General features: G+C 47.8%; 8 protein-coding genes across 8 annotated transcripts; 4 read left to right on the top strand and 4 right to left on the bottom strand.

The window, feature by feature from the left end:
• Positions 1–2,558: 2,558 nt before the first annotated feature.
• On the bottom strand, positions 2,559–5,155 carry C8Q69DRAFT_172966 (putative glycosyl hydrolase). Its single transcript, XM_028625783.1, has one exon. The coding sequence runs from the start codon at positions 4,835–4,837 to the stop codon at positions 2,909–2,911; it is 1,929 nt and encodes a 642-aa protein (XP_028488121.1). The 5' UTR covers positions 4,838–5,155; the 3' UTR covers positions 2,559–2,908.
• A 1,210-nt stretch (positions 5,156–6,365) lies between these two features.
• On the bottom strand, positions 6,366–6,902 carry C8Q69DRAFT_496711 (hypothetical protein). The gene is made up of 2 exons (XM_028632270.1): positions 6,832–6,902; positions 6,366–6,763 (listed from the first exon to the last, which is right to left on the bottom strand). Exon 2 carries the CDS (start codon positions 6,756–6,758, stop codon positions 6,417–6,419), a length of 342 nt encoding a protein of 113 aa, XP_028488122.1. The 5' UTR covers positions 6,759–6,763; positions 6,832–6,902; the 3' UTR covers positions 6,366–6,416.
• Positions 6,903–9,602: 2,700 nt separating this feature from the next.
• C8Q69DRAFT_172983 (putative RNA binding protein) lies at positions 9,603–10,653 on the bottom strand. Its single transcript, XM_028625784.1, has 3 exons — positions 10,147–10,653; positions 9,724–10,042; positions 9,603–9,605 (listed from the first exon to the last, which is right to left on the bottom strand). Exons 1-2 carry the CDS (start codon positions 10,396–10,398, stop codon positions 9,815–9,817), a joined length of 480 nt encoding a protein of 159 aa, XP_028488123.1. The 5' UTR covers positions 10,399–10,653; the 3' UTR covers positions 9,603–9,605; positions 9,724–9,814.
• Positions 10,654–11,748: 1,095 nt separating this feature from the next.
• C8Q69DRAFT_505113 (hypothetical protein) lies at positions 11,749–12,542 on the top strand (the record flags this gene model as incomplete). Its single annotated transcript, XM_028632667.1, has 2 exons — positions 11,749–11,759; positions 11,819–12,542. The coding sequence occupies 2 exons, from the start codon at positions 11,749–11,751 to the stop codon at positions 12,540–12,542; spliced, it is 735 nt and encodes a 244-aa protein (XP_028488124.1).
• A 3,344-nt stretch (positions 12,543–15,886) lies between these two features.
• C8Q69DRAFT_442636 (alpha-amylase A type-3) lies at positions 15,887–17,581 on the top strand (the record flags this gene model as incomplete). Its single annotated transcript, XM_028628856.1, has 2 exons — positions 15,887–16,873; positions 16,943–17,581. 2 exons carry the CDS (start codon positions 15,887–15,889, stop codon positions 17,579–17,581), a joined length of 1,626 nt encoding a protein of 541 aa, XP_028488125.1.
• Positions 17,582–18,702: 1,121 nt separating this feature from the next.
• Positions 18,703–19,778, bottom strand: C8Q69DRAFT_505115 (inhibitor of apoptosis-promoting Bax1-domain-containing protein; the record flags this gene model as incomplete). Its single annotated transcript, XM_028632668.1, has 2 exons — positions 18,703–19,186; positions 19,243–19,778. The coding sequence occupies 2 exons, from the start codon at positions 19,776–19,778 to the stop codon at positions 18,703–18,705; spliced, it is 1,020 nt and encodes a 339-aa protein (XP_028488126.1).
• Positions 19,779–19,940: 162 nt separating this feature from the next.
• C8Q69DRAFT_173042 (kinase binding protein CGI-121-domain-containing protein) lies at positions 19,941–21,031 on the top strand. Its single transcript, XM_028625785.1, has 3 exons — positions 19,941–20,257; positions 20,314–20,436; positions 20,491–21,031. Exons 1-3 carry the CDS (start codon positions 20,102–20,104, stop codon positions 20,815–20,817), a joined length of 606 nt encoding a protein of 201 aa, XP_028488127.1. The 5' UTR covers positions 19,941–20,101; the 3' UTR covers positions 20,818–21,031.
• Positions 21,032–21,481: 450 nt separating this feature from the next.
• On the top strand, positions 21,482–24,549 carry C8Q69DRAFT_526068 (hypothetical protein). The gene is made up of 2 exons (XM_028633624.1): positions 21,482–22,479; positions 22,535–24,549. The coding sequence occupies exons 1-2, from the start codon at positions 21,631–21,633 to the stop codon at positions 24,221–24,223; spliced, it is 2,538 nt and encodes an 845-aa protein (XP_028488128.1). The 5' UTR covers positions 21,482–21,630; the 3' UTR covers positions 24,224–24,549.
• The last annotated feature ends 127 nt before the right edge of the window (positions 24,550–24,676 follow it).

Here is a 24,676-nt window from a genome sequence, read left to right on the forward strand (position 1 = left end):
TGGGTGAGACAGACGGGGGGGAGAACAGATGTGATCAAGTTACAGTAGTATGTACATATCTACGGGGATCGAGATGATCTAGAAGTACTTAGATAGTAGACTAGTTAGTTATTAACAGACAGAGTACGAGCCGGTTGTTCTGTCGACTATTCCCTGCATCCTACCTAATTATTGATTGTAGCTACTTCTCTAACTAGTAGTTACCTGGCCCTTGGTCCATTGTCATCAAATCGTCCTTACCCCATTCGGTGACATTGGTCCGAATCTCGAATCTCCCCTTACCATACAGAGCCGATAATAATAATATTAATAGTAACTAGTTACTTTACTGTGCTATATAATAGCACGGGAGGGAAACCCTGGCCCAGGGAATATACTTCGAGACGCACCTCGGTCATTATTTCTAAAAAAAAAAAATCCCTCCATTGTTTGCGTAACGCGTATTTAGAGGCTAGAGACCTTGTATACTATGTTGAGCTATTTTAGTTTCCCTTTCATCCGGGGTGATTTAAATTTTATAGGGAGTCTTTATTCATATGGCTAGGGTACAGTATAACTATATAGGTTTAACTAGAAGCTCCGTTATGTTCAGTGATAGGGGTTACTAATAGATGTAGAATATTGAATGATGGCATGGAAGCATGGTCTGACCAAAATGGCTTGAATTGCTTGCTTGCTTGAATCTAGGGGCGGGGGAGGGGGAATTTGAACCCATATTTATCTCTAGCGTACAAAGAACCTAGATCCTAGTAATCTAGTAATCAAACGGATGATTGACAGATCACCTGGCGTTCTCTTTGTACGCCGACAATAGACAATCGTAAAGTAATAACGTTATATGATCCTGAGCGAGCGACATCAATCTTCAACAGAACAATCCTCTTCATCCTCTTCAATTTGTGCCACTCGATTCCTCCTCTTCATCATATTCGACGACCATGACCTTTCGTCCTTGGTACCATGCAGGCGCAATAAGCTGGCACGAGTCTGGAACACTGATATCGAACGGAAGTCCCTCAGTTGAAGGTGAATAAGTTATCTCGATAACGACGTTTACAGAAGCTACTCAGTTATTGATTGTGTGTGATATTCCGAGATTTGGAGTCGTTGAATGACACTGTCTACATCAGATCAGGAGAGGGTACCCGAGAGAGAGAGAGAGAGGTATCGATGTCTGTCTGGCTGATTCCAAAGATCCATCGGATTATGTGTGATCTCTAGAACAGTACAGGCCACTCCAAGGGGTTTGAAATCCCTAGCAGCATAATGGAAGCCAGCGACGTTCTTTGAAAAGGCGAGTTTGTTGCATTAAAGGTGATAGTTAATGCTGTGACGGAAGTCGACTGTCACGACTAGACCAAAAAGGAGAACTCCTCGGAGGTACCTAGATCTGGCCCCAGGTCTGATATACTGTAAGCTGCTTGGCTGCACGGGATCGAACGGCAGGATCATCGCTGTTCATATCAGCGAGCATATCTGAAAAGCGGTTAAGTGGCTCGAGCATGTCAGGATCAATCGTAGGAACGAGTTTTCGCCGCTTGTTTGACTGGAAAGCCTGGCTTGGCGCTTTGCCTGACGTCGACGACTGCTGTTAGCTCTGATAGCTGAAGTGCTGAATGCTTGGTAACTGGTGATGATCTCGATAATGGTAGTTATGGAAAGGTAGGTGTAGGAGGAAGCTTTGCTCCTCCTCTGAGGAGTAGGCAGCCATTCCAAACTGTCACATCGTGTATGTAATATCGTGTTAGAGCCAGCTAAAACAGTGAATATATTCCAGGAATACATGTACTTCCCGATACACCTTGGCTCCTGGAATTGGAGACCTTTGGTTGATTCCTGGAGCTACCAGCCTTACAGGGGAGATATGTAATCCCGCTGCTGCGGGGCTATGTATAAAAGTTGAAGTCAGTTGAATAAGAGCTATTCTACTATTCTCCAATATAAAATATGAAGCTGAATATTTCTCTCTCGACTAGTATCTAGGTCGTCGAGTACGATCCTTTCTCCGTCTACGTAAGTAAGTAGAACAAAGCACATAGGTATTGTCGCTGCATTGCCAAAAATAATAATATTAAACAAACTAGTGCAGTAGTGAGTGATATCCCCTGACGTAGTAGTATAATGGGGATCCATCGAAGTACTCGTAATTATATCGTATACAATTTCTGAGACAATCACGGGAAGAACAACGGGATAAGTTACTGGCATCCGCGAAAGAGAAATGAGAAACAACTAAAATAAACCTGGGTCAAGGACGGGATATGTCTTACACGAAGCCGTTATTTTATGATGCATCCCGCTTTAGATGTGGGGGAGTAAGATATACTTCCCGTGTGTTCAACTTATTTCTTCTATATAGAAGATCCAGAAACCCGAGTAGATATCTCGACATGAAGCTAGAGTAGGTTACTGTTTGACTAGCTAACTAGTTATCTCACGCTATATGCATTTGCGAAAGGCTTGGCCCTTTTCTGCGAATGATCACTGATTGATTCTAGTGTAGGATGTGCTCTAGTATAGTGAGTCAGATGGCCGACTTCGCTCCCGTTCGGTATCTCCTCGAGTCGAGTATGAGACATTTTCCTATTGGGGCCGGATATCAAATGAGCTCTTTCCCCCTAGGATGGTTCGTCTATAATTTAGCTTCAAAAGACGCGTACAGTAGGTAGTATACTGCTAGTACTAGTAGGATCCCAAAAGTTCGGAAGGCGTTAGTGGAGAGTACAAGCGGCACGGGCAAAATGATAAAACGGTAACGTGTTTCACACATTAAATAGCAGACAATAGAAACTGGGCTGTAATAATATAAGGTGATATATACAAGAATAGTAGAAGCCATCGAGCGTTCTAGTAGACTGTCCATCCTTTGACTGGTTAGGCCGTAATCTTCAAACTGATTCGAAGAATATCAGGATAGAGACGGCGAGGTCTTCCACTGGTATAAGGCCCTCAGGACAGCGACGCCACCGGACTGCGTCTCGACGGTACGACCACGTCCCCGATCATTCACGTCCTGGTGTCTTTCCATGCGACCGTCGGTGCTGGATTCTAGCTGACTGCTAGAGTGGCGCGATGCGCTTCCTGCAGAAAAGGTGTCGCGTTTCTTATCTAGTAGCGTGGTGGCCACTTGACCGGCGCCCAAAGCGAAAGGATCAGCATGAATATGAGTAGTTGGGCCCCAATCTGCGCGCGATTCTTGGTCGTTACGGTAGTCGTCGGCGCCATATGGCACAGTCGCGGCATCAGGGGCATGACGGCCATCGTCCGGGTACTGTCTCCCCCACCACATTCCGAACTTGCCTTGGTTGTCTTTTGTTTTCAAAGCGGCTTCTGCGTTGTACTCGAGCCAAGACCGATAGCTTCGACATCTGGCTTGATGCCACTGGAAAATCAGTCTGCGATCGACTTCCGATTGACCGCCGTTCAGCTCCGCGACGAACCGTTCCTCGTGTGGGCTGAGGGGTCGACAGAACTCTGCGAAGTGGTGGAAGAAGATGCCCTTGAAAGTATGGCTATTCTGGGAGCAACCACCAGCAGAGTCGCACACCTCCTCCAGCACGCCCCCACGCCCTAAACCAGCCCACGCAGTGCTCTGCTTCTTCGGCCAGCCTGTTGCCATGATCACCTTCAAGATAAGGTCATGTCCGTCGCGCAGATAATCCTGGGTACCAGTCGCTAGCCAGAGTCCTCTCAACCCACTAAGGATGACACCCTGGTTGTAGGTGTAGACCATGGGGTTGAGCTCATCGCATTTGCCACTGCCTGGCTGTTTTGCATTTCTCCATCCGCTAATATGGAATCCATCAGCATAGAGGCCACGATGACCGATCATATTTGAATCCTTCAGCCATTGATAGCCCTTGACGGCCGCCTCGAGGTGAGCAGGGTCGCGTTCGTAATGGAGCCCATCGACGCTGGCATCGGATGCTAAAAATGGCGAGTCGATTGGATCGCCTGGAAAATAGATATACATGCCAATGCTGGCAGAAATAAATAGCTCGTTCGTAATAGCGTTCTTGTATGGCGTGACATGAGGGCTCCAGACCATTCCACCATCGCAGAGCGAGGTATCCCAACCTTGTGCAGCCAGTTCATAGAACAACCGCGCTCTGTGAGCAGCCGGGGCACGAAATTGGACACCGTGCCATGCTCCATACAAAGTACTGGTCGAGTTGGGCTCCAGACTGTAGCGCAACTCGGAATGCAAGTCTTGAAACTTGATATTCTCCAACCACCCCAGTACAACCCACAGCATATCATCGAAGGCCTGATTTCTCAGACTGAACGCATTCTCTCCGAAGTAGAAAGCTAGCGTATGGTCGAAATATCTGTTGACTGTGTTCTCGAATGCAATCGCAGTATGCGATGCAGTAGACGCCAGATCGTGGGCCTCTCCGATAACCGACGAAAAGGAGGCCGCGAGGATATGATTCGGTGTTGCAGTCAATGATGAGAGCGCCGCAGAAACTTGAGTTCCTATCACTGCAGCGGTCCAGTCGATGCTTGTCGGCCATGTGCCCTGCCATTGTTGGAAATATTCCCTCTGCATCACATTGAGGGCATTCAGCAGATCCCGCAATGTGAGACTCACAGAGATAAGTGACTCCGACTGCGACTCTTCGAAAGACCGATTGCTAGCACGAGGCAACTCGTCCTTTACACTCTGTCCACGGTCTTCTCCAGATGCAAGAGGTTGCTGCAGTTCAAGATCGCTCTGGGGCCGCTGCGCCAGCGCATTGGCACCTGATAACAGGGAAAGAAAGCAAACTGCGACGATCGTGCATAGGATATTCCAAGGCGCCATGGTTCTTTCGGGACCGAAGCGACGAGGGCCCATTTTGGTAAGCGAGACTCCTTATCGTCTTGTAGGCTATCTCGTAACTGCGCCGCGATTCCGATAATCCGCGATATCCAAAGAAATAGACAATGAAGCAACGGTCACGCGCGGTCGACGCAAGCCAGTGCCATCAAACGAGGAGCGCCGGCGACCGACGGCAAACGATCTGCATCAATCCTTCGTGAGGCAGAAAGTCGAAAAAGAAGAATAGAGAGGAGAAGATGAGGTTGCCCTGGATGGCGAAAAGAGAGCTGTCGCCGAGTCGCTTCCGTCGAGCTCTGCGGGGAATGTGGGGAGTTAAACTTGGCTGGCCGTCTCAGGCTTGCTCTGGCGTCTCCCTGGTTAGTAGTCAAGAGACCGCCGCGTCTGTTGGAGCATCAACAGCAGCACCGCGGTCTTGTCCTGGAGAGATTCTACAAATGGTGTGTTCTTTGCCATGGCGTATTCTCTGACAGCGTTTTCTGCCAGCCACGCGTCGTTGACATGTTCTGATTTCATACACTGTTAGAGTTGATCATGCAACCATGACTCCTTGAAAGCCCTTAGCGCATCATAGTACCCAATTCAATTCAGGTCACAAGTGTATGGACACTTCCTCAGAAAAAGGGCAGTCAAGTTTTGAGGAGCGATACTCGAAATGCCCGGCTCTTATTATAAGCTTAAAGGTGTCGCGTGCTCGGTGATCTATGTGCCATATGTGAGAATATTCCACTGGACTAATGACACCCGATACTCAGGTGTCTTGGCATCATGTTGGAACATTACTGGTAAAATAGATATTATTATTACCTATTAATACATCTATAACTACCGTTCATCACAGATCTGCGAGCAGCTCACTGCCTCAGTTGGACTCTGACACACGTGACCAGCTCATCCGGCTTCCTCTGTACTGGACTGCTTAACCTCGAACAGGTTGGTATATTCTGCTTAAGTCTTGAGCATGGGAACTGGTAATAGGAACAATGTCATTTTGGCATCGGGATACCTGAATTAGCTGGATAAGGAGTAATCATATGAATTGGCAAAGAAAGAGGGCCTGATATTCTGCTCACTGTTTCCTACATTAACGACTACTATCCACTACGCACGATAGCCTTTCCCGTAGTCTCAAGTAGCCACGTCGGAAACTGACGCCCTCTTACCACTACTACCAGATATAAGTTCTGCATCTGTGGCAGATAACACCCAAAATGTGAGATCAGCTTAGTTTTTGGGAATCGAAACCTTGTGGCATATCATGCAAGGAATAGAAATATCAAAGACTGTACTTTGGTATTTCAATCTATATGGCTAGGAAGCAATTCAGAAATCATGTAGTCTAATTGCATGGCGTTAATATGTTTGATAAGCAACATCTAATCTATATTTATAGTGATGCGGGTACCCGCGATGGTGATGGTTAAGATGATCTAGGATCAGGTGGAAAGAAGCTGAATTCTGGTAGCTAAATGCACTAGACTATGGGTGTACACTGCTCTGCTGAGGTGACACCTCTTAGATCCGTGCCATATAGACTTTTCATTTCCTCAGATCGAACCCAAGCTTTAGCACAAAACTAGTTTTGTCATAACGAGCTTCACGCTGAGCATGTGGAACCAGCAGCTTTACTACCAAAATCGCAGCCCACGCCGCAGCTTCCGTCGTCGTTGCCATAAGCCACAGGAACATTTACCCGTCCAAAATTTATCAAGGTTTCATCATTGCTCTCACAGATGCCAGAGACTGTTTCCTCATCATTCAATTGCTCACAATTTGCGTCGCCGATATAACCCCAGCCGGTACAACCGCAGGCATCGGTCATAGCAATTATGCACCCCCCAAGCTTGCCGTTTGAGAGGGTGAAGGTGGCAGCAGAAACGAGGGCGGTATTGGAGGTCAAAACGGCAAGGCCGCTAAGGAAAGCGGTGATTGAACGCATGATTTCTTGAAAAGTGAGAATCTGTTAGAGAGAGGGACAAGGAATAATGTATCAGAGAGTGGACGAGACGTACCGGATAAGTGGTGATTTCTTGACGAGCACAATTGTTCTGGGTCTGTATCCGCTTTCACAGGAAGAAATATAGGCTGTTGCTGATGTTTTTAAGAAGATTCAATATAGGAGATATGAGTCTTCTTATATCTAGTTCTCAGACCCTTTTAAGGCCACCCGAAAAAACAGGATTGACAATCTGGACCGTTGTTAGATACCTATGATTTGGCTGTTTAGATGAATCTAAAGGGCCTTCGCGGCCGCTGCAATGCAACGAACGCGTCTAGAGATGTCAGACTCTAGACCCTAGACTCCTCTGGTAAAAAGACCACACAATACACCGTATACGCTGCTGAGATAGAGGGATCAACGCCGCACTTAAGCAACTAGAAGCTCATTTGGGGGCTCAGGCGCCCGAAGGAAATGAGGCTGTCACTATCTTCACGGATAATCAAGCAGCAATCACCCTGCAGGACCCAATAGCTGTAGCGGCGTCGAGTCAGTATTGGTTATTTTTATTTATTTATTTATTTATTTTTATTTTTATTTTTTTTTTCAGTAAATACTGCGGAATATTCTTGAATAAATTGATCGCCTAACGGATCGACAGTGCCAACTCCGAATCTAACTGCTCCTCGGTCATACAGGAATCCGAGGGAATGAAGCAGCTGAACATTCTATCAAAGATGTCGTGGTACTAGCCGGCTAGAGACCCAAGCCAGCTAGCTCAGAGGCAAAGACAGAGAGAAAGACATTGGAAAGAGCAGTGGCTACCTAGCACAGGCCCATAGAAGCGTGTTGGCAGGCAAGTCTCGCCAGCTAGGTTCTTGAGCTATATTCATACGGCTCATTGCCGGCAAAGTCTGCAATCTCTATATGAAACAGAATAGAATAGCAATGTGTAGCAAACCCACAGGGGTCCTTTAATTGGAGGTTATTTGACGTCCCAAGTAAGAAGCTCCTTAAGCTCCTTAAGCTCCACTAGGGGCTTATACAAGCAGCGAGCTTACCCACAATACAGCTCTAGATACGGAATACTGCACTAGGGGAATACTTCACTACAATAAGAAAGGCGGATATTGCAGTAACTAATACCATTGCGGCATAAAGGAAGGGGATACTGACCATGTTCTTACCAAATATCCTTTATACCGTACCAAGAAGCACGAGATACTCTAGAGTGCGCCCCTGAGGAAAACAAATTCTTGTTAAATCCTTACCTAGGCACCTCTCCTCTAACGTGCTATGCAGTTTAGTCTGAATATCCACATCTTAGGGCAATTCCGCTGCCTCCCTATGACCTATTAGATTAGATAACTCGCCGATTCTGAATCAGCACTAGCTGGTTCAATTAGATCAGTTACGCTCCTAGAACTACCAGGCCTATAAGAGACTGCCTGCAATTTGTTTATTAAACATAAAGAGCATATGTGCGCGTAGTCCCTACCCAAGAGTCTTACCCCCCGCACAGTACGCTAGCCGCCTAACCTTGCCCTTGCCTTGATATCTTCCTGCCCTCACTGACCATCTTATGTATAAGCTCCCTACCAGCCCTTCACTTGTGTTACCTGTTTCGCATGTAAATAAGCCCGGAGGGCAGCCGCTAGATATGTAGTTCGTAGGTAGGTAGGTAGTCAGATTAGAGTTACTTAGTCTTGCGAGGTCTGTGCCGGGCGCGAATGGTGGACCGGCAGAACCACTGCCCACTCGGCCGATATCTAGGGCTGACAGATGCAGAAATGACTAACTAGCTATTAACTATGTTACGGATACTAACTACACAATATAGTACATAGTAGCTATCTACTACGGACTAGGTGTTTATTTCGCTAGGTGTTTATTTCGCAATATGTGCTAACTCCTATGCTGTATATGCAACGCAACATCATTACCTAGTCTTGTCGCAGTACAATGTCCCTTTTGATCCGTCGATGTTATCGCGTGGACATTAGGTCCCCCATGTGTCACACCGTAAGCTGAAGATGTTTTCAGGGCGATGACTAACTGATGCTTGACCGTAATTGAAAGTTTGATATCGGGCTTCTAGAGTCCAGGAAGGCCGATCGCGAAGCACAGCCGGTTTCCAGGAACATGACCGCAGCGATCATCGCGAGAAGGAGACCACGGAGGCTATCTAAGTTGAACACGTGGCAGTTAAGTGGTTAATGCTCCCAATTTATTTCGGGTGCATGGTAGAGTGCTTGCATAGTCCATTTGGGGCTAAAACGGTTAGAGCATATTATTAGAAGCGCCAAAACTTCACACGGTGGCTCTGGATTGGTAATGTCTTTCCTTTGCTTGCGGATAGAGTTGCAATGCTAGATGTCAGATGCAGACAGTTTTAGAACTGTTCACATCGATACGAAAGTCGAGAACTGCCGGAAGATGCGACTCGAGGCTCGGAAGGAACAGCGGGGGAAAAATCCAGTATACAAACAGGCTTCCAGGTGTCCGTTGATTTTGATCGGTAGTTTAATCATCGTGGTATTCGACTCTACCAGCCGCACTAAATTGGAGGAACCGATTTACGCATCCATTCGTTGTTATACTCGGTCAGAGAAACGCAAACACATAAAGCCCGATTTTCATTACGTATCATGCACATTATCTCTCAAAAAGCTTTTTTTTCTGTACTCTCATTGGTGAGATCGTATCCTCCCGCTGTAGTCGCGGAATTGGGAATATATCTTTGGGATCTTCAGTTATAGTTAGCGGCTGATGGCTGCAAGCAAGTCCTTGGGTTACATACCTCGTTCAGCATCATCTAGAGTGCCGACATATGTCTCGAAGTATCTCCTGCAATATATCCCTCAGACACACGTCAGGATGTTGTAGCGAGAAGAGACAATGTCGGCAAAGGCGAATTTATATCCATATCTGGCAGAAAGGTCTCGGCTGCCAGGCCGCGCCATACCTTCCTGACGCGCAACTTGTGAAGAGGCTGCGCATTCAGAAGCGTGAAAGAGGCGTGAGCGAAGTGTTCAAAGCGCCGATCTTTTGCTTTCTTAATCTCTTGCACCATCCGCGCCAGGGCTACGGCTTCTGTCACGACTCCTGCTTCTTCCTCGTCCACCCCGGGCACCCTTTGGTGCTCCACCCTTGCCCTTAGATGGCGGAGGCCGCACAAATGCATAGTCAACCTGGATGGTCTGGTCGAGGAGCTTTGCTCCATTCAGGGCCTTGATAGCTGCGCTCGCTTCAGGCAGGGTAGAATATTCAATGAGGGCGTATCCCTGTAGAAGTGGCGGACAAAGTTAGCCATTCAACGCCCACCGTACTCTCTGCGCACCGTTCTATGCAATACAAAAGACGACCGCGATTTTCGAAAGTCACGAACCTTAACGTAACCGGTCCTTCGGTCCAAGTTCAAGTTGAAGTTCTTGATCTCGCCATACTCCGCAAAAAGGTCCGTCACGTCTTCCTCCGAAGCTTCCTCATGGATATTTGTTGCGAGAACGATCCATCCCTCAATGCTGCGCACTGCAACTGCTCCTGTCTGCGTTCGCGGTTCAAAGGCGCCAGTAGCGGAGGCTGGAGGGGCACCGTCGTCTTGCGACACGGGCGGGTCGACTTCCATTTCAGCGGACATTGTCTGGGATGATGTCGGTATGAGATTCACAAACAGACAGGTCTAAAATAAACAGTGCAGATTTTCGGTAAGGAATTTGAGGTGTCTATCCGTGACACGTTGGGGCAAAGTGAATCAAGACCCGTTGTGCAACTGTTGCGCTCACTCAGGAAGTGGTTGAAGACATGGAGTAAGCTATGCTTATGTAATACAGCATAAGTTCACTAACGAGGAGTAGCTCATACTTTGTTCTTGAACGAGGATGACAAGAATGAATTATCCTAAGTTTCTAGTATGAATATGCTAGGTTCTGGTAGATCATGGTTAAAATTCCCAGGCGATGATTTCATCCTTCTCTGCTTCTGTTTACCCCAAATCTTTGAACCTAAATATATATTTAGAACTATACTACGGACAGCTCCATTCTTCTTATGACAGTCAATACAAAGCTTATGTTAGCTAAAACAATATCCAGAGGTGCTTCGAGGCAAACTTCGCTACTTTATGTCCTGTCACAGGAGGAGAAAATGCGAGAAGTAGAACTACACCCAGCATTCTTTTGAATGACAGACTTTTGTTGTACGATCTCTATCAAAGAGAGCTTTTGTAAATGCATGTATTGGTCACAACCCTATGCATAGAACAGATATCATGACCCGATGACCTGATGACGTGTGACTTGCTGCCATAGTCTAAAACACAAATCCTCCCGAGACATAAACTGTTATCAAGGCTCGAATTAGCAAGTCAAAGCCCACAAGGCTAGGTGAACGACACACCTTCTGTACAAAATATGGGTATGAAAGGTTATAGAACCCTTCTTCTCTCTGTTGACGTTGACTCGTGCCTGGGCATCAGTCTGTCAAGCCCTCTGCTAATTCTAATCCTCGTATCCACGTAGGTTGCCAATACTTGTTTGTCCTGAGAAAGATTGGTGACACGTAGAAACCATGCTGAAAAGTGATAAAGTGGGTTTCAACAAGTTACAAGCCAGATTTTGTCCTCGGGACAGACAATGCTATATTAGCCATTCATTATCATGTTAGAGGAGTAGGATGCCAAAAGAACAAAGTATCTTGATAAAGGAACACAACAAATAAAGGCTATACTTCTAACTTAATGTAGTAGTCTTAATTTGTTATGTCTTCTGATAGCTGCGGCGGGCTCCGCCTATATAGGGAGAATTCACTGTGAACAACACTTGAGTGAAATCATATCAGCATGGCGGTTGTTATGTTATTCCTTCTCTTTCTGCTCCTTGCAATATGCTTGAACAACCTAAAATCTTGTCTTGGGCATATTATAAACCTCAATAATCACAATCAGGAGAAGTACAAAAACTCTGGATATCTCTGGTGTATAGCCTCCAGAATGGCGCAGACGTAAGTCCCAACCTCTGTCGAGAGAGAGTTTGACTGAGGACTTATTGTGTCATCTGCAGTTTGGAACCTGGACCGTCTGGTGGGAACCAGGCAGTTCGGATCGTCAAGCAGATCGAGATAGTTATTCGCGGCGCCAGAGATGACCAGTATAATATGCTTCATTGCTCGCATAGCGAGCTCGACGTGCATTTCAACCCACCGCGCCAGACTGTCACGGTCTTCCAAACAACGAGACATCCAAATGATCCATACGTATCTCATACAGTTGTCGTGCGTTTCACTAGGAGGAATTCTCGATTCATTAAGCTGGACCACCTCCCTGACGGTTCTCTGCTCGTCAACTTCGAAATTCTGCCGTTTTTGAACATGCAAAATGAAAGAATCCTGAGCGTCGAGCACATCTACCATGGCTTTGAAGCAAACGTGCTCAAGAACCCGTTGGATGAGGAACTTGTTATGTGCGATTGGTCCTCCAAGCAGCTGCAGATGATACTTCCCGCGGCAAAGTTCTTCTCCAAGGACACCGAAGCTATAGCGCTCTTGACGTTCGGATGCATCACACTCGATGAATACTATGGCATGTTGCCGCACTTCAAAAGACCGACTCCGCCTCCACGCCCGCGGTTCTATTTCGATGATGACATGAGAGCCGCCCAATTTGCGGCATTGAGAAGAGCAGCTCTTAGAGATCGAAATGCCCCAGGAGCAACTGGATGGACTTTGTCGATGGCGGAGGGCTTCCTTGGAAAGCACATGAAGGAAGAGAAGCGGCGACGCAAGTGAATGGATGGATAATGAACTATCTTGGCAGAATCATAGTTTTCTCGTGTCACGCAGCCGAGAATGATAGGATACAATGGCAATAAGCACAGCGCGGTGTGTCGAGTATGAAGTAGCAACGAACGATGTGAAATGAACCTTATCTCCATGTAGTATCCTTGATATAATTATGGAAACATCTAAGTATCATGGAACCAGCACAACGAGAGTAGATTATACAAGGTGATATTGGAGGCGTCCGGTAGTAGAGCTACTCATGCTCTAATAAACTCCAAATTAGCCCCAGTAACTGACAGACTGATTGATGATAAAGGGTCTCATGTATCGACTGTGGAGTCAGGAAGTAAAGAACAAGATGAATGCGACTAATGGGAAAAAGCTACGATTGCTCGGTAGGGAGTAAAGTGATGTGGATCAGAGTATACAAATATGAAACAACCAGTGCAACCAAAGGCACTTAGATTCGAACTTGTGTTCCATCATATCATCCGACTTGCTTTAGAGTTGTGGTAAGTGAATGATAGCCGTCAATGATAATCTTGAAGGGCCGTTGATCGCAAGTAAAGGAATATGCAAGTTACCAGCCGACTGCGCCATATGAGGTCTACAGGTAAGGACCTTGAACCGACCCACCACTGATTATACGTGGTGGAGAGTCCATTATTATTATTATTATTATTATTAGCGAGCTAACGCCTGTTCGTGCCAGTAGTGTTCTGCTGTCTCATCGGGATCATGCTTCTCAGCCAGCAGTTTCGTACACAGATGGTAACTTAAGCAGATGCCCCTGAGCATCTAAACCACAAAAAGGAAAGCAAGGACCATGCCCTCGATGGCAGCTCTTTGAGCGTCTAGATGGTCTCTGGAAGAGAAGAACGCGTGAAATAAACATAAGCCTGGTTGGTCTAGATTTCTCCCTTGCTCCCCAGCGCTGCACGTGATATACTGGAGGGTTCCATCTCCGCACCTCAACCCCTTCTCCCTTGATCGACCACTAACTAATTTATTTATCAGATGAAGGTGGAGACGTCAAACACGCACATCCCTTCTCGTTCCGTAAGGACCCGGATCTCTTGCTCACGTCTTGCTTGATGACCATTCCACTTTTCTCTGAGGTCCATACTCGGAGCCCTGACCCTGAGGAAGCATTGCGCAGGCTGCGCAGCTGAGCGTTTCCACACTTCGAAAAGACTGGAGTTTAGAAGATGATACTCTACCCGCTAATATGTGTACCTAACACTATAGGCTGCTACATGCCCGTTGGCGCTAGACTCTCGCGCGATGCATGTGCGTATTGAATAACTCCCTCCTTCGGTAGATACTCGCAGCATGGCTGATCCTACTCTACACAGGTGCCAAATCGATCCATGCGCATACTCTGCGATCCTGACAGCACAGGCCGTTCATTATTGCGTTGATTAGGGCTGGGCTATTTTAGGGCGTTCGGTATCAAAGCTGTTCCAAAGCTGTTCCGTCCTTCTACGTACAAGACCTCCAATTGCCGGAAGCTTGTCAAAACCAAGCTCACAATGTTTCTCGTTTTCTTTCTCTCTCTCTCCCACTCTTTTCTTTCTTTTTTTTTTCTCTTCTCTCCTATTATATTTTACTCACTAGCTCTGGATCTGTCTAGCCCTGGAAGCCATGCCAGACCTCCGCCTTTGGTTGAATCATGCTATTAATACCGGATTCTCCAAACAAGTCGTAGCACTAACCATATAGCTCCTGGGGCTTCATGGACTAGCAGTGGAGCAGCTGGGATGGCACATATAGCAGACGCTAAATGTGGACTCGGAAAAAATATCATCATGTGGGAAAAAAAAAGAGGCCCCTCTTTCGTGAGGAGTTTTTTTGTGGCCCGGCCGTGTGCCGGGCTTCCGTAAGGCGAATATTCCATACTGATTTGGGTGTTATCGGCATACCACTTATCTACGGACCTGTTGTCGATAACCAAATCGCCCATGGACATATTCACACCACATACACTACCGCGACACCATCGCACGAACTCCGGGGTAGTCACTACTCCAGAATCCCAAGGAAATTGACTGCAAGCGCCACGACAGGAGATCCCGGGCTCGCGCATCTTGGCCATCTTGGCGAAGGCGTTGAGAGACTGACCATTATTATTATTTCGACTGAGTTGTTCTCATTTAGTTGGCCAGTCGGTTGCTGGTGCCCCTGGGCGATGGTCACGGGCGAATCAATCTCGAGCACGCTATCTCAGAACATCAACACTCTACCATAAATGTGAAGTGGACTAGCCGAGTCTAAAATGAGCCTAAATATCCTAACGACAAAATGGAGAGCAGTGACTGGCTGGAAGAGACTGAAAACCTCTGTCGGTTTCCCGTTTAGTGGCATAAACAGCAGCCACCACGACGCCCCTTTTGACCTGGAGTATCTGCTAGTTATGCTCCTCCGAGCTTGCTTTCAATGCGCTACCATCGCGCTATCTTGGCGAAGGGTATCTGCCATCGATGGCTCCCAATCAGAGGGTCGTCTCCATCGTCGCAGTGGCGGTCGTCGTCCCAGATTAGCTGCCCAGCCGGCCTTCTAGATGGGCCCTGCTCTCTGGTGAACGCTGGAAATCAAGCTCGATACAACATGGCCGGCCGAGGTCGCCCTCTTCTCCTTTTCCGGCATGGGCGATGCCGGGTCCTTCGATGTGACGGAAAGTGAGAGACGGTGGTCTGCCAAGCTGCTTCACTCTCTCCGCAGCATGTCATTCTACTCTTTCAGTTTCCATCGGCGTTGATCAACTGTCACCTTGTCACGCCTTCTTTGGCCAAACCGGCTTTTCGTTCTTTACTGCCCATTTGTCGCTCATTAGCCATTTCTGTCGCGCTGTGATCATTGTGTTTCTGTCTTCCTTTTCTTCTTCCCAATCCAACCGGCGGCGGGTTCATTCGTTTTTCGTTCTTATTGAACGTGTGCTTGGTTATCAGACGGCGTAGCTAGCAACTCGCTGCTCCCGCCTGGTCGTGCAGATCATCAGCCCACTATCCTGAGCAGACGATCGCTTTGGGAATTGATCCGTACAGAGAGATAAGCCATTTGAAGGAACCTCGAATTTCCTTGCTCTGGCATCTAGCACTGTATCCCATTACGCCGCCTTGGTGTTTATACGACGCTCGTTACGAAGAGGAAACATTGGAACATACGTTCGCAGGTGACATTCATTCGTTTTCGCTTAATCATGAAAAAAACGATCTGAGAGATCGGAATTACATTGAGAGTCTCGAGTTAGATACTGAGTGAGATTCGGCGCGCACCTGGCAACTGAAACCGAAGACCTAACTGGGTCCTTTCTACTGGGGTTGGATATATCTTTGAAGGTATAGGCCATCATGTGGTTACAGCTCATTTCAGTCCTCAGTCTGGCGACATCGTCGCTCGCTGCCAGTACTGAAGAGTGGAAGGGGAGGTCAGTGTATCAGGTTTTCACGGACAGATTTGCTCGTACGGATGGGTCGACAACAGCACCATGTAACACTACAGAAGGGCTATACTGCGGTGGAACATGGAGAGGGATCATCAATCATCTGGATTATATCGAGGGCATGGGATTCGATGCTATCATGATATCTCCTATTGTCCAGAATATTGAAGGCAGGGTGTCCTACGGCGAAGCCTATCACGGGTACTGGCCTCAGGATATCTACACCTTGAATGACCATTTCGGTTCTCACCAGGATTTGCTCGATCTTGGCAATGCTCTGCATGAGCGCGGCATGTGGCTAATGATCGACACCGTGATCAATAACATGGCCTACATAACTAACGGCAGCAACCCCGCGACTTCCATCAACTATTCCATCTTCACTCCTTTCAATAACGAGGATTACTTTCATCCTTACTGTGAGATCACGAACTACGAGAATTATCCGCTTGCCCAGAGATGTTGGACCGGTGATGATATTGTACCGCTGCCGGATCTCAAAACCGAATCCAGTGATGTTCAAAGTATCCTGGAGAAGTGGATCCAGGGGATAATTTCGACATACTCAGTCGACGGTCTGCGTATCGATGCTGCGAAGCATGTCACCCCCAGTTTCCTGCCGAATTTCTACAAAGCCGCTGGTTTGTTCATGACCGGAGAAGTCATGGAAGCAAGTGCAGAAATTATCTGTAACTATCAGAGCAACTGGATCCCCAGTGTTCCTAACTACCCAGTCTATTATGCCATGCTGTCAGCCTTTACCGAGGGCAACATAACCGCATTGGCGGACGAACTGGCCCTCATGAGCTCGCTGTGCCCGGATACCACCGCATTAGCATCATTTTCCGAGAATCACGATGTTGGCCGAATTGCTTCTATGAACCCAGACATGTCGGTAAGTCCTACTGGACAATAGTACTAAACTCGAGAAGGAAAAGGAAATACTGACGTCGAATCTTTATAGCTCGCTAAGAATATACTAGCCTTCACTATTCTTGCGGACGGAGTACCCATGATCTATCAGGGCCAAGAGCAACATTTTACAGGCAGCGGCACACCTGACAATCGGAAGGCCCTGTGGCTTTCCAACTACGACACGAATGCGGAGCTTTATCAATTGGCGTCGATCCTCAACAAGATCCGTAAGCAAGCCATGCGGATCGACCCCGGCTATCTGGATTTCAAAGCGTACCCTATCTATTCTGGATCCAGTGAACTCGTGATTCGCAAAGGCAGTGAACGCCGACAAATCATCAGTGTTCTGTCGTCCAATGGCGAGAACGGTGGTGCATATGACCTAACGTTACCCATTTCCTACGAACCAGGTAGTGTAGTCACGGAGGTCATCAACTGTGTGAACTATACCGTCGACGATAAAGGTCAACTCCAAGTGCCAATGAACAAGGGTCTCCCAAGAATCCTATTCCCAGCCGATCAGATGGGTGGAAGTGGGCTCTGCAATATCGGTAACTGGACCAACTACGGAAAGGCCAAAAAGGGTAACGGCTCTTCTGCTGCTCCAGATACCCGCATCTCGCTCAGCGCATTATGCTTCGGCCTCTTTATCTCTGTTTTCGGCAGTGCCTTTGCGCTCATAGCCTGAGGACACCGCCCATTATTTACAGGAGTCTATTTTCCATATCCGGCGGAGGGTGTTTTTGGTTCGTTTTCCTGTTTCGTTGTACATACATATGCAATGGCAATGGTCGAGGTCTCCTGGATATTGGATTCCGTCCCCAGAGCGGCCATTTCTTCGACCTTCTGTCTTATGGCTGATACGTTCTATTTTGGTCTATTAGCTTCCTCTTCTCCGATCATATCTGCAGCGGCGTCATTTCAAGACGCGTGTGTGGGTCTTGCATTTCTGCCACTGCCCCTAGGGATTACCATACTACCCTGTTCTCACTCCTTCATCCCTCATACCCAAAAAAGGCATATAGGGAGACCCCTTCTGTCTGTCATTCCATATTGATATATACGTTATAATTGTTATGTTACACATAGGGAGGATTAATCAGGGAATGATACGAGAGGAACGATTTTGGCTATAACATTTCCACTTTCAAAAAGAATCCAACAAAAACAAATATGAAAGCAATCTAACTAACTGTATTAATTACATCACGCACGTTCTATCTATATCCATTCTATCTCCGTCCTACCCGTCGGCACTGCATGCAATGCTGGTATCTACGCGTGAGAAAGATACCTGTGACGCCAACCGGATCTGATCGGGTAGCTTACATATACTCTGTGTTCCACTGGACGTGCTAAAGGCGTGGAGTGTTGTGGGGACGCGATTGACTTAATTTAAGAAAAGATATGAGCAAGTTGTTTAGTATATGTGATCTGATAGGTTGCAAATGAGAAAAAATGGGCTATTATTGTCACTACTGGTATTGTCAATAGAACTACTTGTTTCGCCATTTCATATTGCCTATTATATGCACGTTTGCTAGATGTGGTTTATTTGATGTTTAGGCGATGTGCATGCAAGACATCAAGGGGGACGATCATTTTGAAGAGATACTATGTACAGAGATAGGGCTGAAGTGAAAACAATTTCTTCGTCGTAATATTACATAGAAAGAATGAGACGATGATCTCGAGCTTTTCTTTCCAAGATCCAAATAACACCGATTTAGCGTATAATCTAGATTGTATCCCCCAACTAGCTGGGGCCGTGTTCCTTTAAAGAACAGTCTTCTTTGCGAAGATCGCCATTCACTTGCGGTTCTGGCGCTGCATGCCCAGGATCTGGACCATGCGGATGAAGATATTCAGGAAGTCAAGCTCCAGACTGATGCTCTCGTTGACAACGTCCCTCCTGACAATGCCACGCTCGGCAAGACGCGCGTGGTGCAAGATCTTCTGGATGTCGTAGAGGGTGAAGCCACCGAAGACAGCAAGACCACCATACAGCCAGATACGCTCAGACCACATCAGAGTGCGGGCAGCGGTGGCGGGAAGGACCAGAGGAGCGAGACCGGAGAGAGCAACGATGGTGACACCGGCAAGAAGGGGACCGCCAAGGTACAGGTACTTCTCCTGTTTCGCGGTGGCACCGACGAAAGCGATCGAGCCCATCATTCCAACGGTGTAGAGACCAGCGCGAGCAAGGATAGCCGGGTTGACGAACATCAGCGGGGACAGAAGAGCAGCCTGGGTCACGTTAAAGGCACCCCAAAGGGCGTACTTTGCGATATAGCTAGTGATGCAACGTTAGCTCCTAATTTCTCCTGCGAATAGGATCGATGTACTTACTTGTCAGGAGAAGTGTAGAGAGTGCCGTACATGGTACCAATGCTGGCAACCAGACCGAGACCGGCCACAGCCCACGGGTTGGTAGCCATCAGACGGAACGACCAGCCGTTGGCGTGCAACGCTCTCGCGGCAATTGCAATGATACCGACTCCCAGACCGGTGTGCAGGAAAGTGTCATTCAGGTAGCTCCGTTCGTAAGGAGGCATTCCGCCATCCTCTCTCGTTTCGCGGTTGAAGATCAAGTTCGCAGCGACGACTGTTCCTCCGACGATGGCAGCTCCGTAGAGCAGTCTCTGAGTAAGGTTGCCACCCTGGGGGACGCCGTAAGCGGGCTGCATGTACGTCCGGCGGAAAGCATCCTGGAAAGTCTGTCTAGAGCGGCCGAAGATGGACGATGGCGCAGATGTCGATGCCTTGGGAGCTGAAGCGGGTTTGATGGGAGTGTTGTGAAGGAAGCGGACAGGATTGTGGGAGGCCTTGGAGACCTCCTTTAGAGCTGTCGAAACAGCAAAAGGACGTCTGAGCATGAAAGCCATGGCTGCGACGACTGAAGGTTGATGCAAGAGAGACGAAGGGAGCGGTTATAACTAGTTAAATAGCTACCCACTTCGGGCGATAATCGATCATTAATCGATGTGACGTCCGCTCCGGGTATCCGAACGTTCCAGAAGCGCTAGACCACTTCCCCACGTGATCGTGAGTCACGGTCCCGCCAGTCCACGTGATTCGAAGTGGGATGCAGAGAGTGCCGGGAATAATAGCGTGTATTGCATTTATCTAGGTATTATTATTCTGGTTGTGGAGGAACAATATTATTCTGCAAGCATACAAGAACAGGTCGACAGCAACTGAAGCCATTATGTCGCTCCTTGAGACCATCGATCTGTCGCATCTGCCCCCTTCCACTCCCGTGCATATTGCTCTCTATCGAGATGTAAAGAATGCCCCCTTCCTCAGGCAGCAGCTTCTGTCGGGAAACACCGAATTCGAATATGCATTTATTGATGCGAGCATGGTACGGTTGATAATTCATCTCGTCAGTCTGGACTTCGAGGTGCTAACGAGATATAGATTCTTTCGAGGACGCACATTCTTGCAGCTACTTTCCGGGCCGTCAATGATTACCTAAACGGGCGACTAAAGTCAAGAAACGTGCATTCTGAAATCGTCTTTAGCCTAAGTCCAAACAATAATGTTTGTATATTGGTGTCTACAAGCCATGAAGTGATACTGACTGGCTTGCTTTAGATCGCGGAATCGTTCCGCAAATTTGGCCTGACAGATGCCACGAAGGATTTGTTGGTGATCAAAGTCTCTGTGAGCCCAGAGATCACCCATGATTCAGTAGCTCAGCACCTGGAAAAGGTTGTTGAAGGCAGCCCTGTTCCCTTCAGTGATGAGACATTATCCACCATATCCGATGTCAGCAAAATCAGGAAAGCATACAAGCTGGGAGCCGCGCCCGCGAAGCCTACAAAGGCTACTTCCGATCAGGTGAATGGAACCCACTATAGCAGCCAGAAAGATCTGCAGGTTGCACTCTTGGGTGCGATTGCATTGCGTGGAGCTACTTGATCGCCCTTGAGACAGTTCTTCGACCCGTTGCCTACTGAGCGGTTGATATATGCCGGGGAATAAGCAGAACCGGGCTGGAAACCATTGCTTGACCCTTCGAATCCGGGAAATTTACTTATGATGGCTCCCATCTCACATGGCAAGCCGTGGTTCTTTCTACAGTGATGGAGCTCCATTGGATATTGGATATAAGGAGTCATTTACTGCAGGGGCGACATACAATCAAGTTCTTCCGCTTTTCCCTGACTGCCAAGACAGACAGCCATTGAGCAAAGAAAGCAAATTACGGAACCCTGCCTCAATTACCTGACTGCATCCAGGTAGGAGGGTTAAAAACCACAGCAATACCGTGCAGCGGTAGCTCGCCTGTAGATTCAGGCGCAAGTGGCATTCGCATCGGTGTACATTGTATATACCTAGATGCTAGTTAGATCACTGAAATCACTTGCGAAGCAAATTCTTCTTTCTTCCGGATTTGTACTCGATACTGGTTCAGTAGATAAATCTTAGTTCGTTGGATGCACAATGGAGATCGTTCTAAACCGAGAGTCTAGAATCCTGATGCTTATTGCTTATCGCTGCGTACCATCGGTTGCCCCGCGACCCGCTATGATCCATATCGGGTAATCCTGCAACTTTGCCAAGCCAAACTTTCTGGAGAAGACAATGCCGCGCCACGGACACACTTGACAACCTCAGTACCTGGAGCTCTGGAGGAGCATACAGACTCTCTATAATGAAGCCTCTAGCGTCCAGGACGACTCGACTATTTACAGCCACGACACAAGCTTGATTCTGCGAGGATTCGCCGCCATGGCTGCGACGGCGGAGGTAGTTATCCTCCCTTCTTCCTCGCCGGCACCTATTTTTGCTCAATCTCCCACCCCTGTCTCATACAGCCCTGAGCGACTGTTCGGGCTCTCTCCTCGAGATAACTCTTCGCCTTCGATGCTTTCTCCCACGTCACTTTTTAGGTCTTCCCACTCTGCGCGGGCGCAGAATAGGCGTTCGAGAGAAGGATTCGCGGGTGGCGATGTGCGGTCTCAGAACCCAGGAATCGGCTCAGAAGATATTCTGATTATGAGTGCTGCACCCGAGGAGCTGAAGGAGAAACCGAAACGGAGAGCGAAAAAAGGAACGCAAGGAAAGGAAACAACCGCGGTGAATCTGGACCAGCTGTCCCTTGAGACTACTACAGAGGGAATAAGAAAGCCGGCTGAGGTGAAGAAGGGACGGAAGCGGGATACAAGCAAAAAGCAGGAAAAAGGAAACAAGACTCTGAAGGGAAAGGTGGCAAAGGTCGGAGCTGGGAAACTAAATAATTATTCTGGCAAAGCAATGCTTCCCGATCAGCCTGTTGAGAACGCTTCAAACTCTGGGTTTGATTGGGAGAAAGACGGTCTACAGCTCGAAGAGGCTACGAAACGCAGGCTGGATTGGACACCGACAAAGAATTCAAAGGACTCGACGAAGACGACGGCGGCGGAACTCGTCGGTAACATCGACACTAATGGCGATGATGTGGGAGGATCACAAGCTTCCTGCAGGCGCAGCTTTGGCAATCTGCTCTCAACTTACGGGTTCGATGGAGAGAGTCGTGCGCCTGAAGACGCTGTCCGCAATCTAGGTGGTGAAGGCCCTACCAAGCGAAGACGGATAGAGGTATGTGGTTCGATCACGATAATACGCCTCTTATTATACTAAAATGACTGTTTAGTTGGTGGACTCCAATGTCTTCACCTTGCCAACCTTTCGCCGGCTGGACACTACCGATGCTTCCTCTGGCGACTCCGCAGCTGAAACAGCCGCACAAGAGATTACGAAGAAACCGCGAAAGAAAAAGATGACGACTATTACAGCTCATGCTACTGCGCGATATGTCCCTGATTACGAAGGGGACAGCAACACTCTTAGTCGATATCTGGTAGTCGATGAGTATCAGCCGACAACTGAAAAGGCCACCAGCAAACAGAAAACGTCCAAAACAAAGAAGAGCCACGGCACGAAGGACGAAGCTCAGGGGTTTACTGTTGTCCATCCAGAAGCAGCTTTCAAGTCACTTGAAGACCAAGAGCTTCTGTTTGGCACATGCAGCCAACTCGAACGAGAGGAATCCCCGACATTCGTCCGCGAAGTCCAAAAGGCAATTCGTGCTTCAGAAGCCGATATACAAACGGAGGAAGGATACCGCCCAACCCAGAGTACAATGTCTCATGCATCGGGCGCCACCACAGTGTCGCGATTTACAGCCTCTAGGAATCTGTGGTCTGTAGCTGCGAGGGATTCCAGCGGATCTCTAGTCCAAGCGGAGGTTGTGGACCTTGTGGATTCTCCGGACGCCCCGAAGGTGTCGTCTGAAATACTTCACCAAGGCATTCTTCCTGTGGGGAGACAGAAAAGCCCCCCGCAAGATAACACGATCGGACTACAGTCAAGTCCTGTTGCAAGTACCGAGAAGGCTGGTTCAAGGAACGACAAAAGCCTGTCCCTCCAAGCTGCGAACCAGGGCAGCTATATTTCGCAGTCTGAGCATCGTTCAGACCCGGAATTAGCACAGGGGGTGAGTGAACAAGAAGTAACCAGGCCTGAAATGCCCCAGTATACCGGGTTCACAGACGCGGAACTTGCCAAGAAAATAGCTTCATATGGTTTCAAACCTGTCAAGGGCCGTAACAAGATGATCGAATTGCTTCAGAAGTGCTGGGAGTCTAGACTACCAGACTCGGTAAAGCATGCGAAGCAAGTCACTCCGGCTCAATCAAAGGGATTGCCTGGTTCTGAAATGACGACCGTGTCATGCGAGACAGGAAATAAGCCGCAGGCCCGCAAACCTGCAAAGGCCGATTCTGCAGGGTCTCAATCTAAACGAACCGCTGGGCGAAAAGCGGACCGGGCTGCAAAGCCAGCATCAAAACGTCCAAGCAAAAAGACAACCACATCCGAAAACCAAGAGAAGCCAAAACCTCGCTTTCAAGATGTGGAGGAGATTGAAGATTCTGAAGAAGAGCTGATTCCCTCTCCAAGTCGCATGTGGAGCCGTTATATTCCTCGTGATGCCACACCCGTTTCTCTCCCCTTATCTGCGGTCCCGAGTCCTGCGCGGGAGCAGAATAATACAAAAAAACCCTCTCGCAGCTATCAACTTCCAGAAGATTTTCCTGAATTATCTACGAAGGTGATGGAAGCCATCCGTGCTCAGCCTCGTCGACCATCAGTGAATGGTCGTCCGTGTCTTACCTGGCACGAGAAGATCCTTATGTATGATCCCATCGTACCTGAGGATCTTACTGCGTGGTTGAACACGGAAGGGCTCAACCTCGTCGGCGAAGACGAGGAAGTCAGCCCTCACTTCGTGAGAAAATGGTGCGAGAGTCACGGGATATGTTGTTGCCCGAAAAAGACTTAAGTCGACCAGCTCTGCTTGTGTATTTATACATGGACATATTTTGTGAACTCGATGGCACAGCTGCCTGTCGTTTTCCTGTTATTTCATACCCGCATATCTCCCACCGCATGGTGATTACTGGACGCATTCGTCTTCTGGAATCTGGGTGGTGTTTGGGTATTTCTTTTCACAGGGTTATAAGGATCGAGATTATATATGCCCTTTCTTTCTGGAATACTGAGATTACATATACCCTTCTGGAATAGATTATTTTCGTCTATGTGCTTTGCATAGCTCTCCATGAACGATGATAAATATGGCAACAACTATCTACCTTGAAACCTCATATTCTCATAGTCCAGTAATCTGACACAATCATATATAACTCTCAAAATCTCGGGATAAGCTACAGAATCACTAAATAACAAATAAACTATTCTGACGAACCTCCTGCACCATGAACGCCAAGTATAG

This window comes from Paecilomyces variotii (assembly GCF_004022145.1).
Source record: "Paecilomyces variotii strain CBS 101075 chromosome Unknown C8Q69scaffold_2, whole genome shotgun sequence".
Classification (NCBI taxonomy): Eukaryota; Fungi; Ascomycota; class Eurotiomycetes; order Eurotiales; family Thermoascaceae; genus Paecilomyces; species Paecilomyces variotii.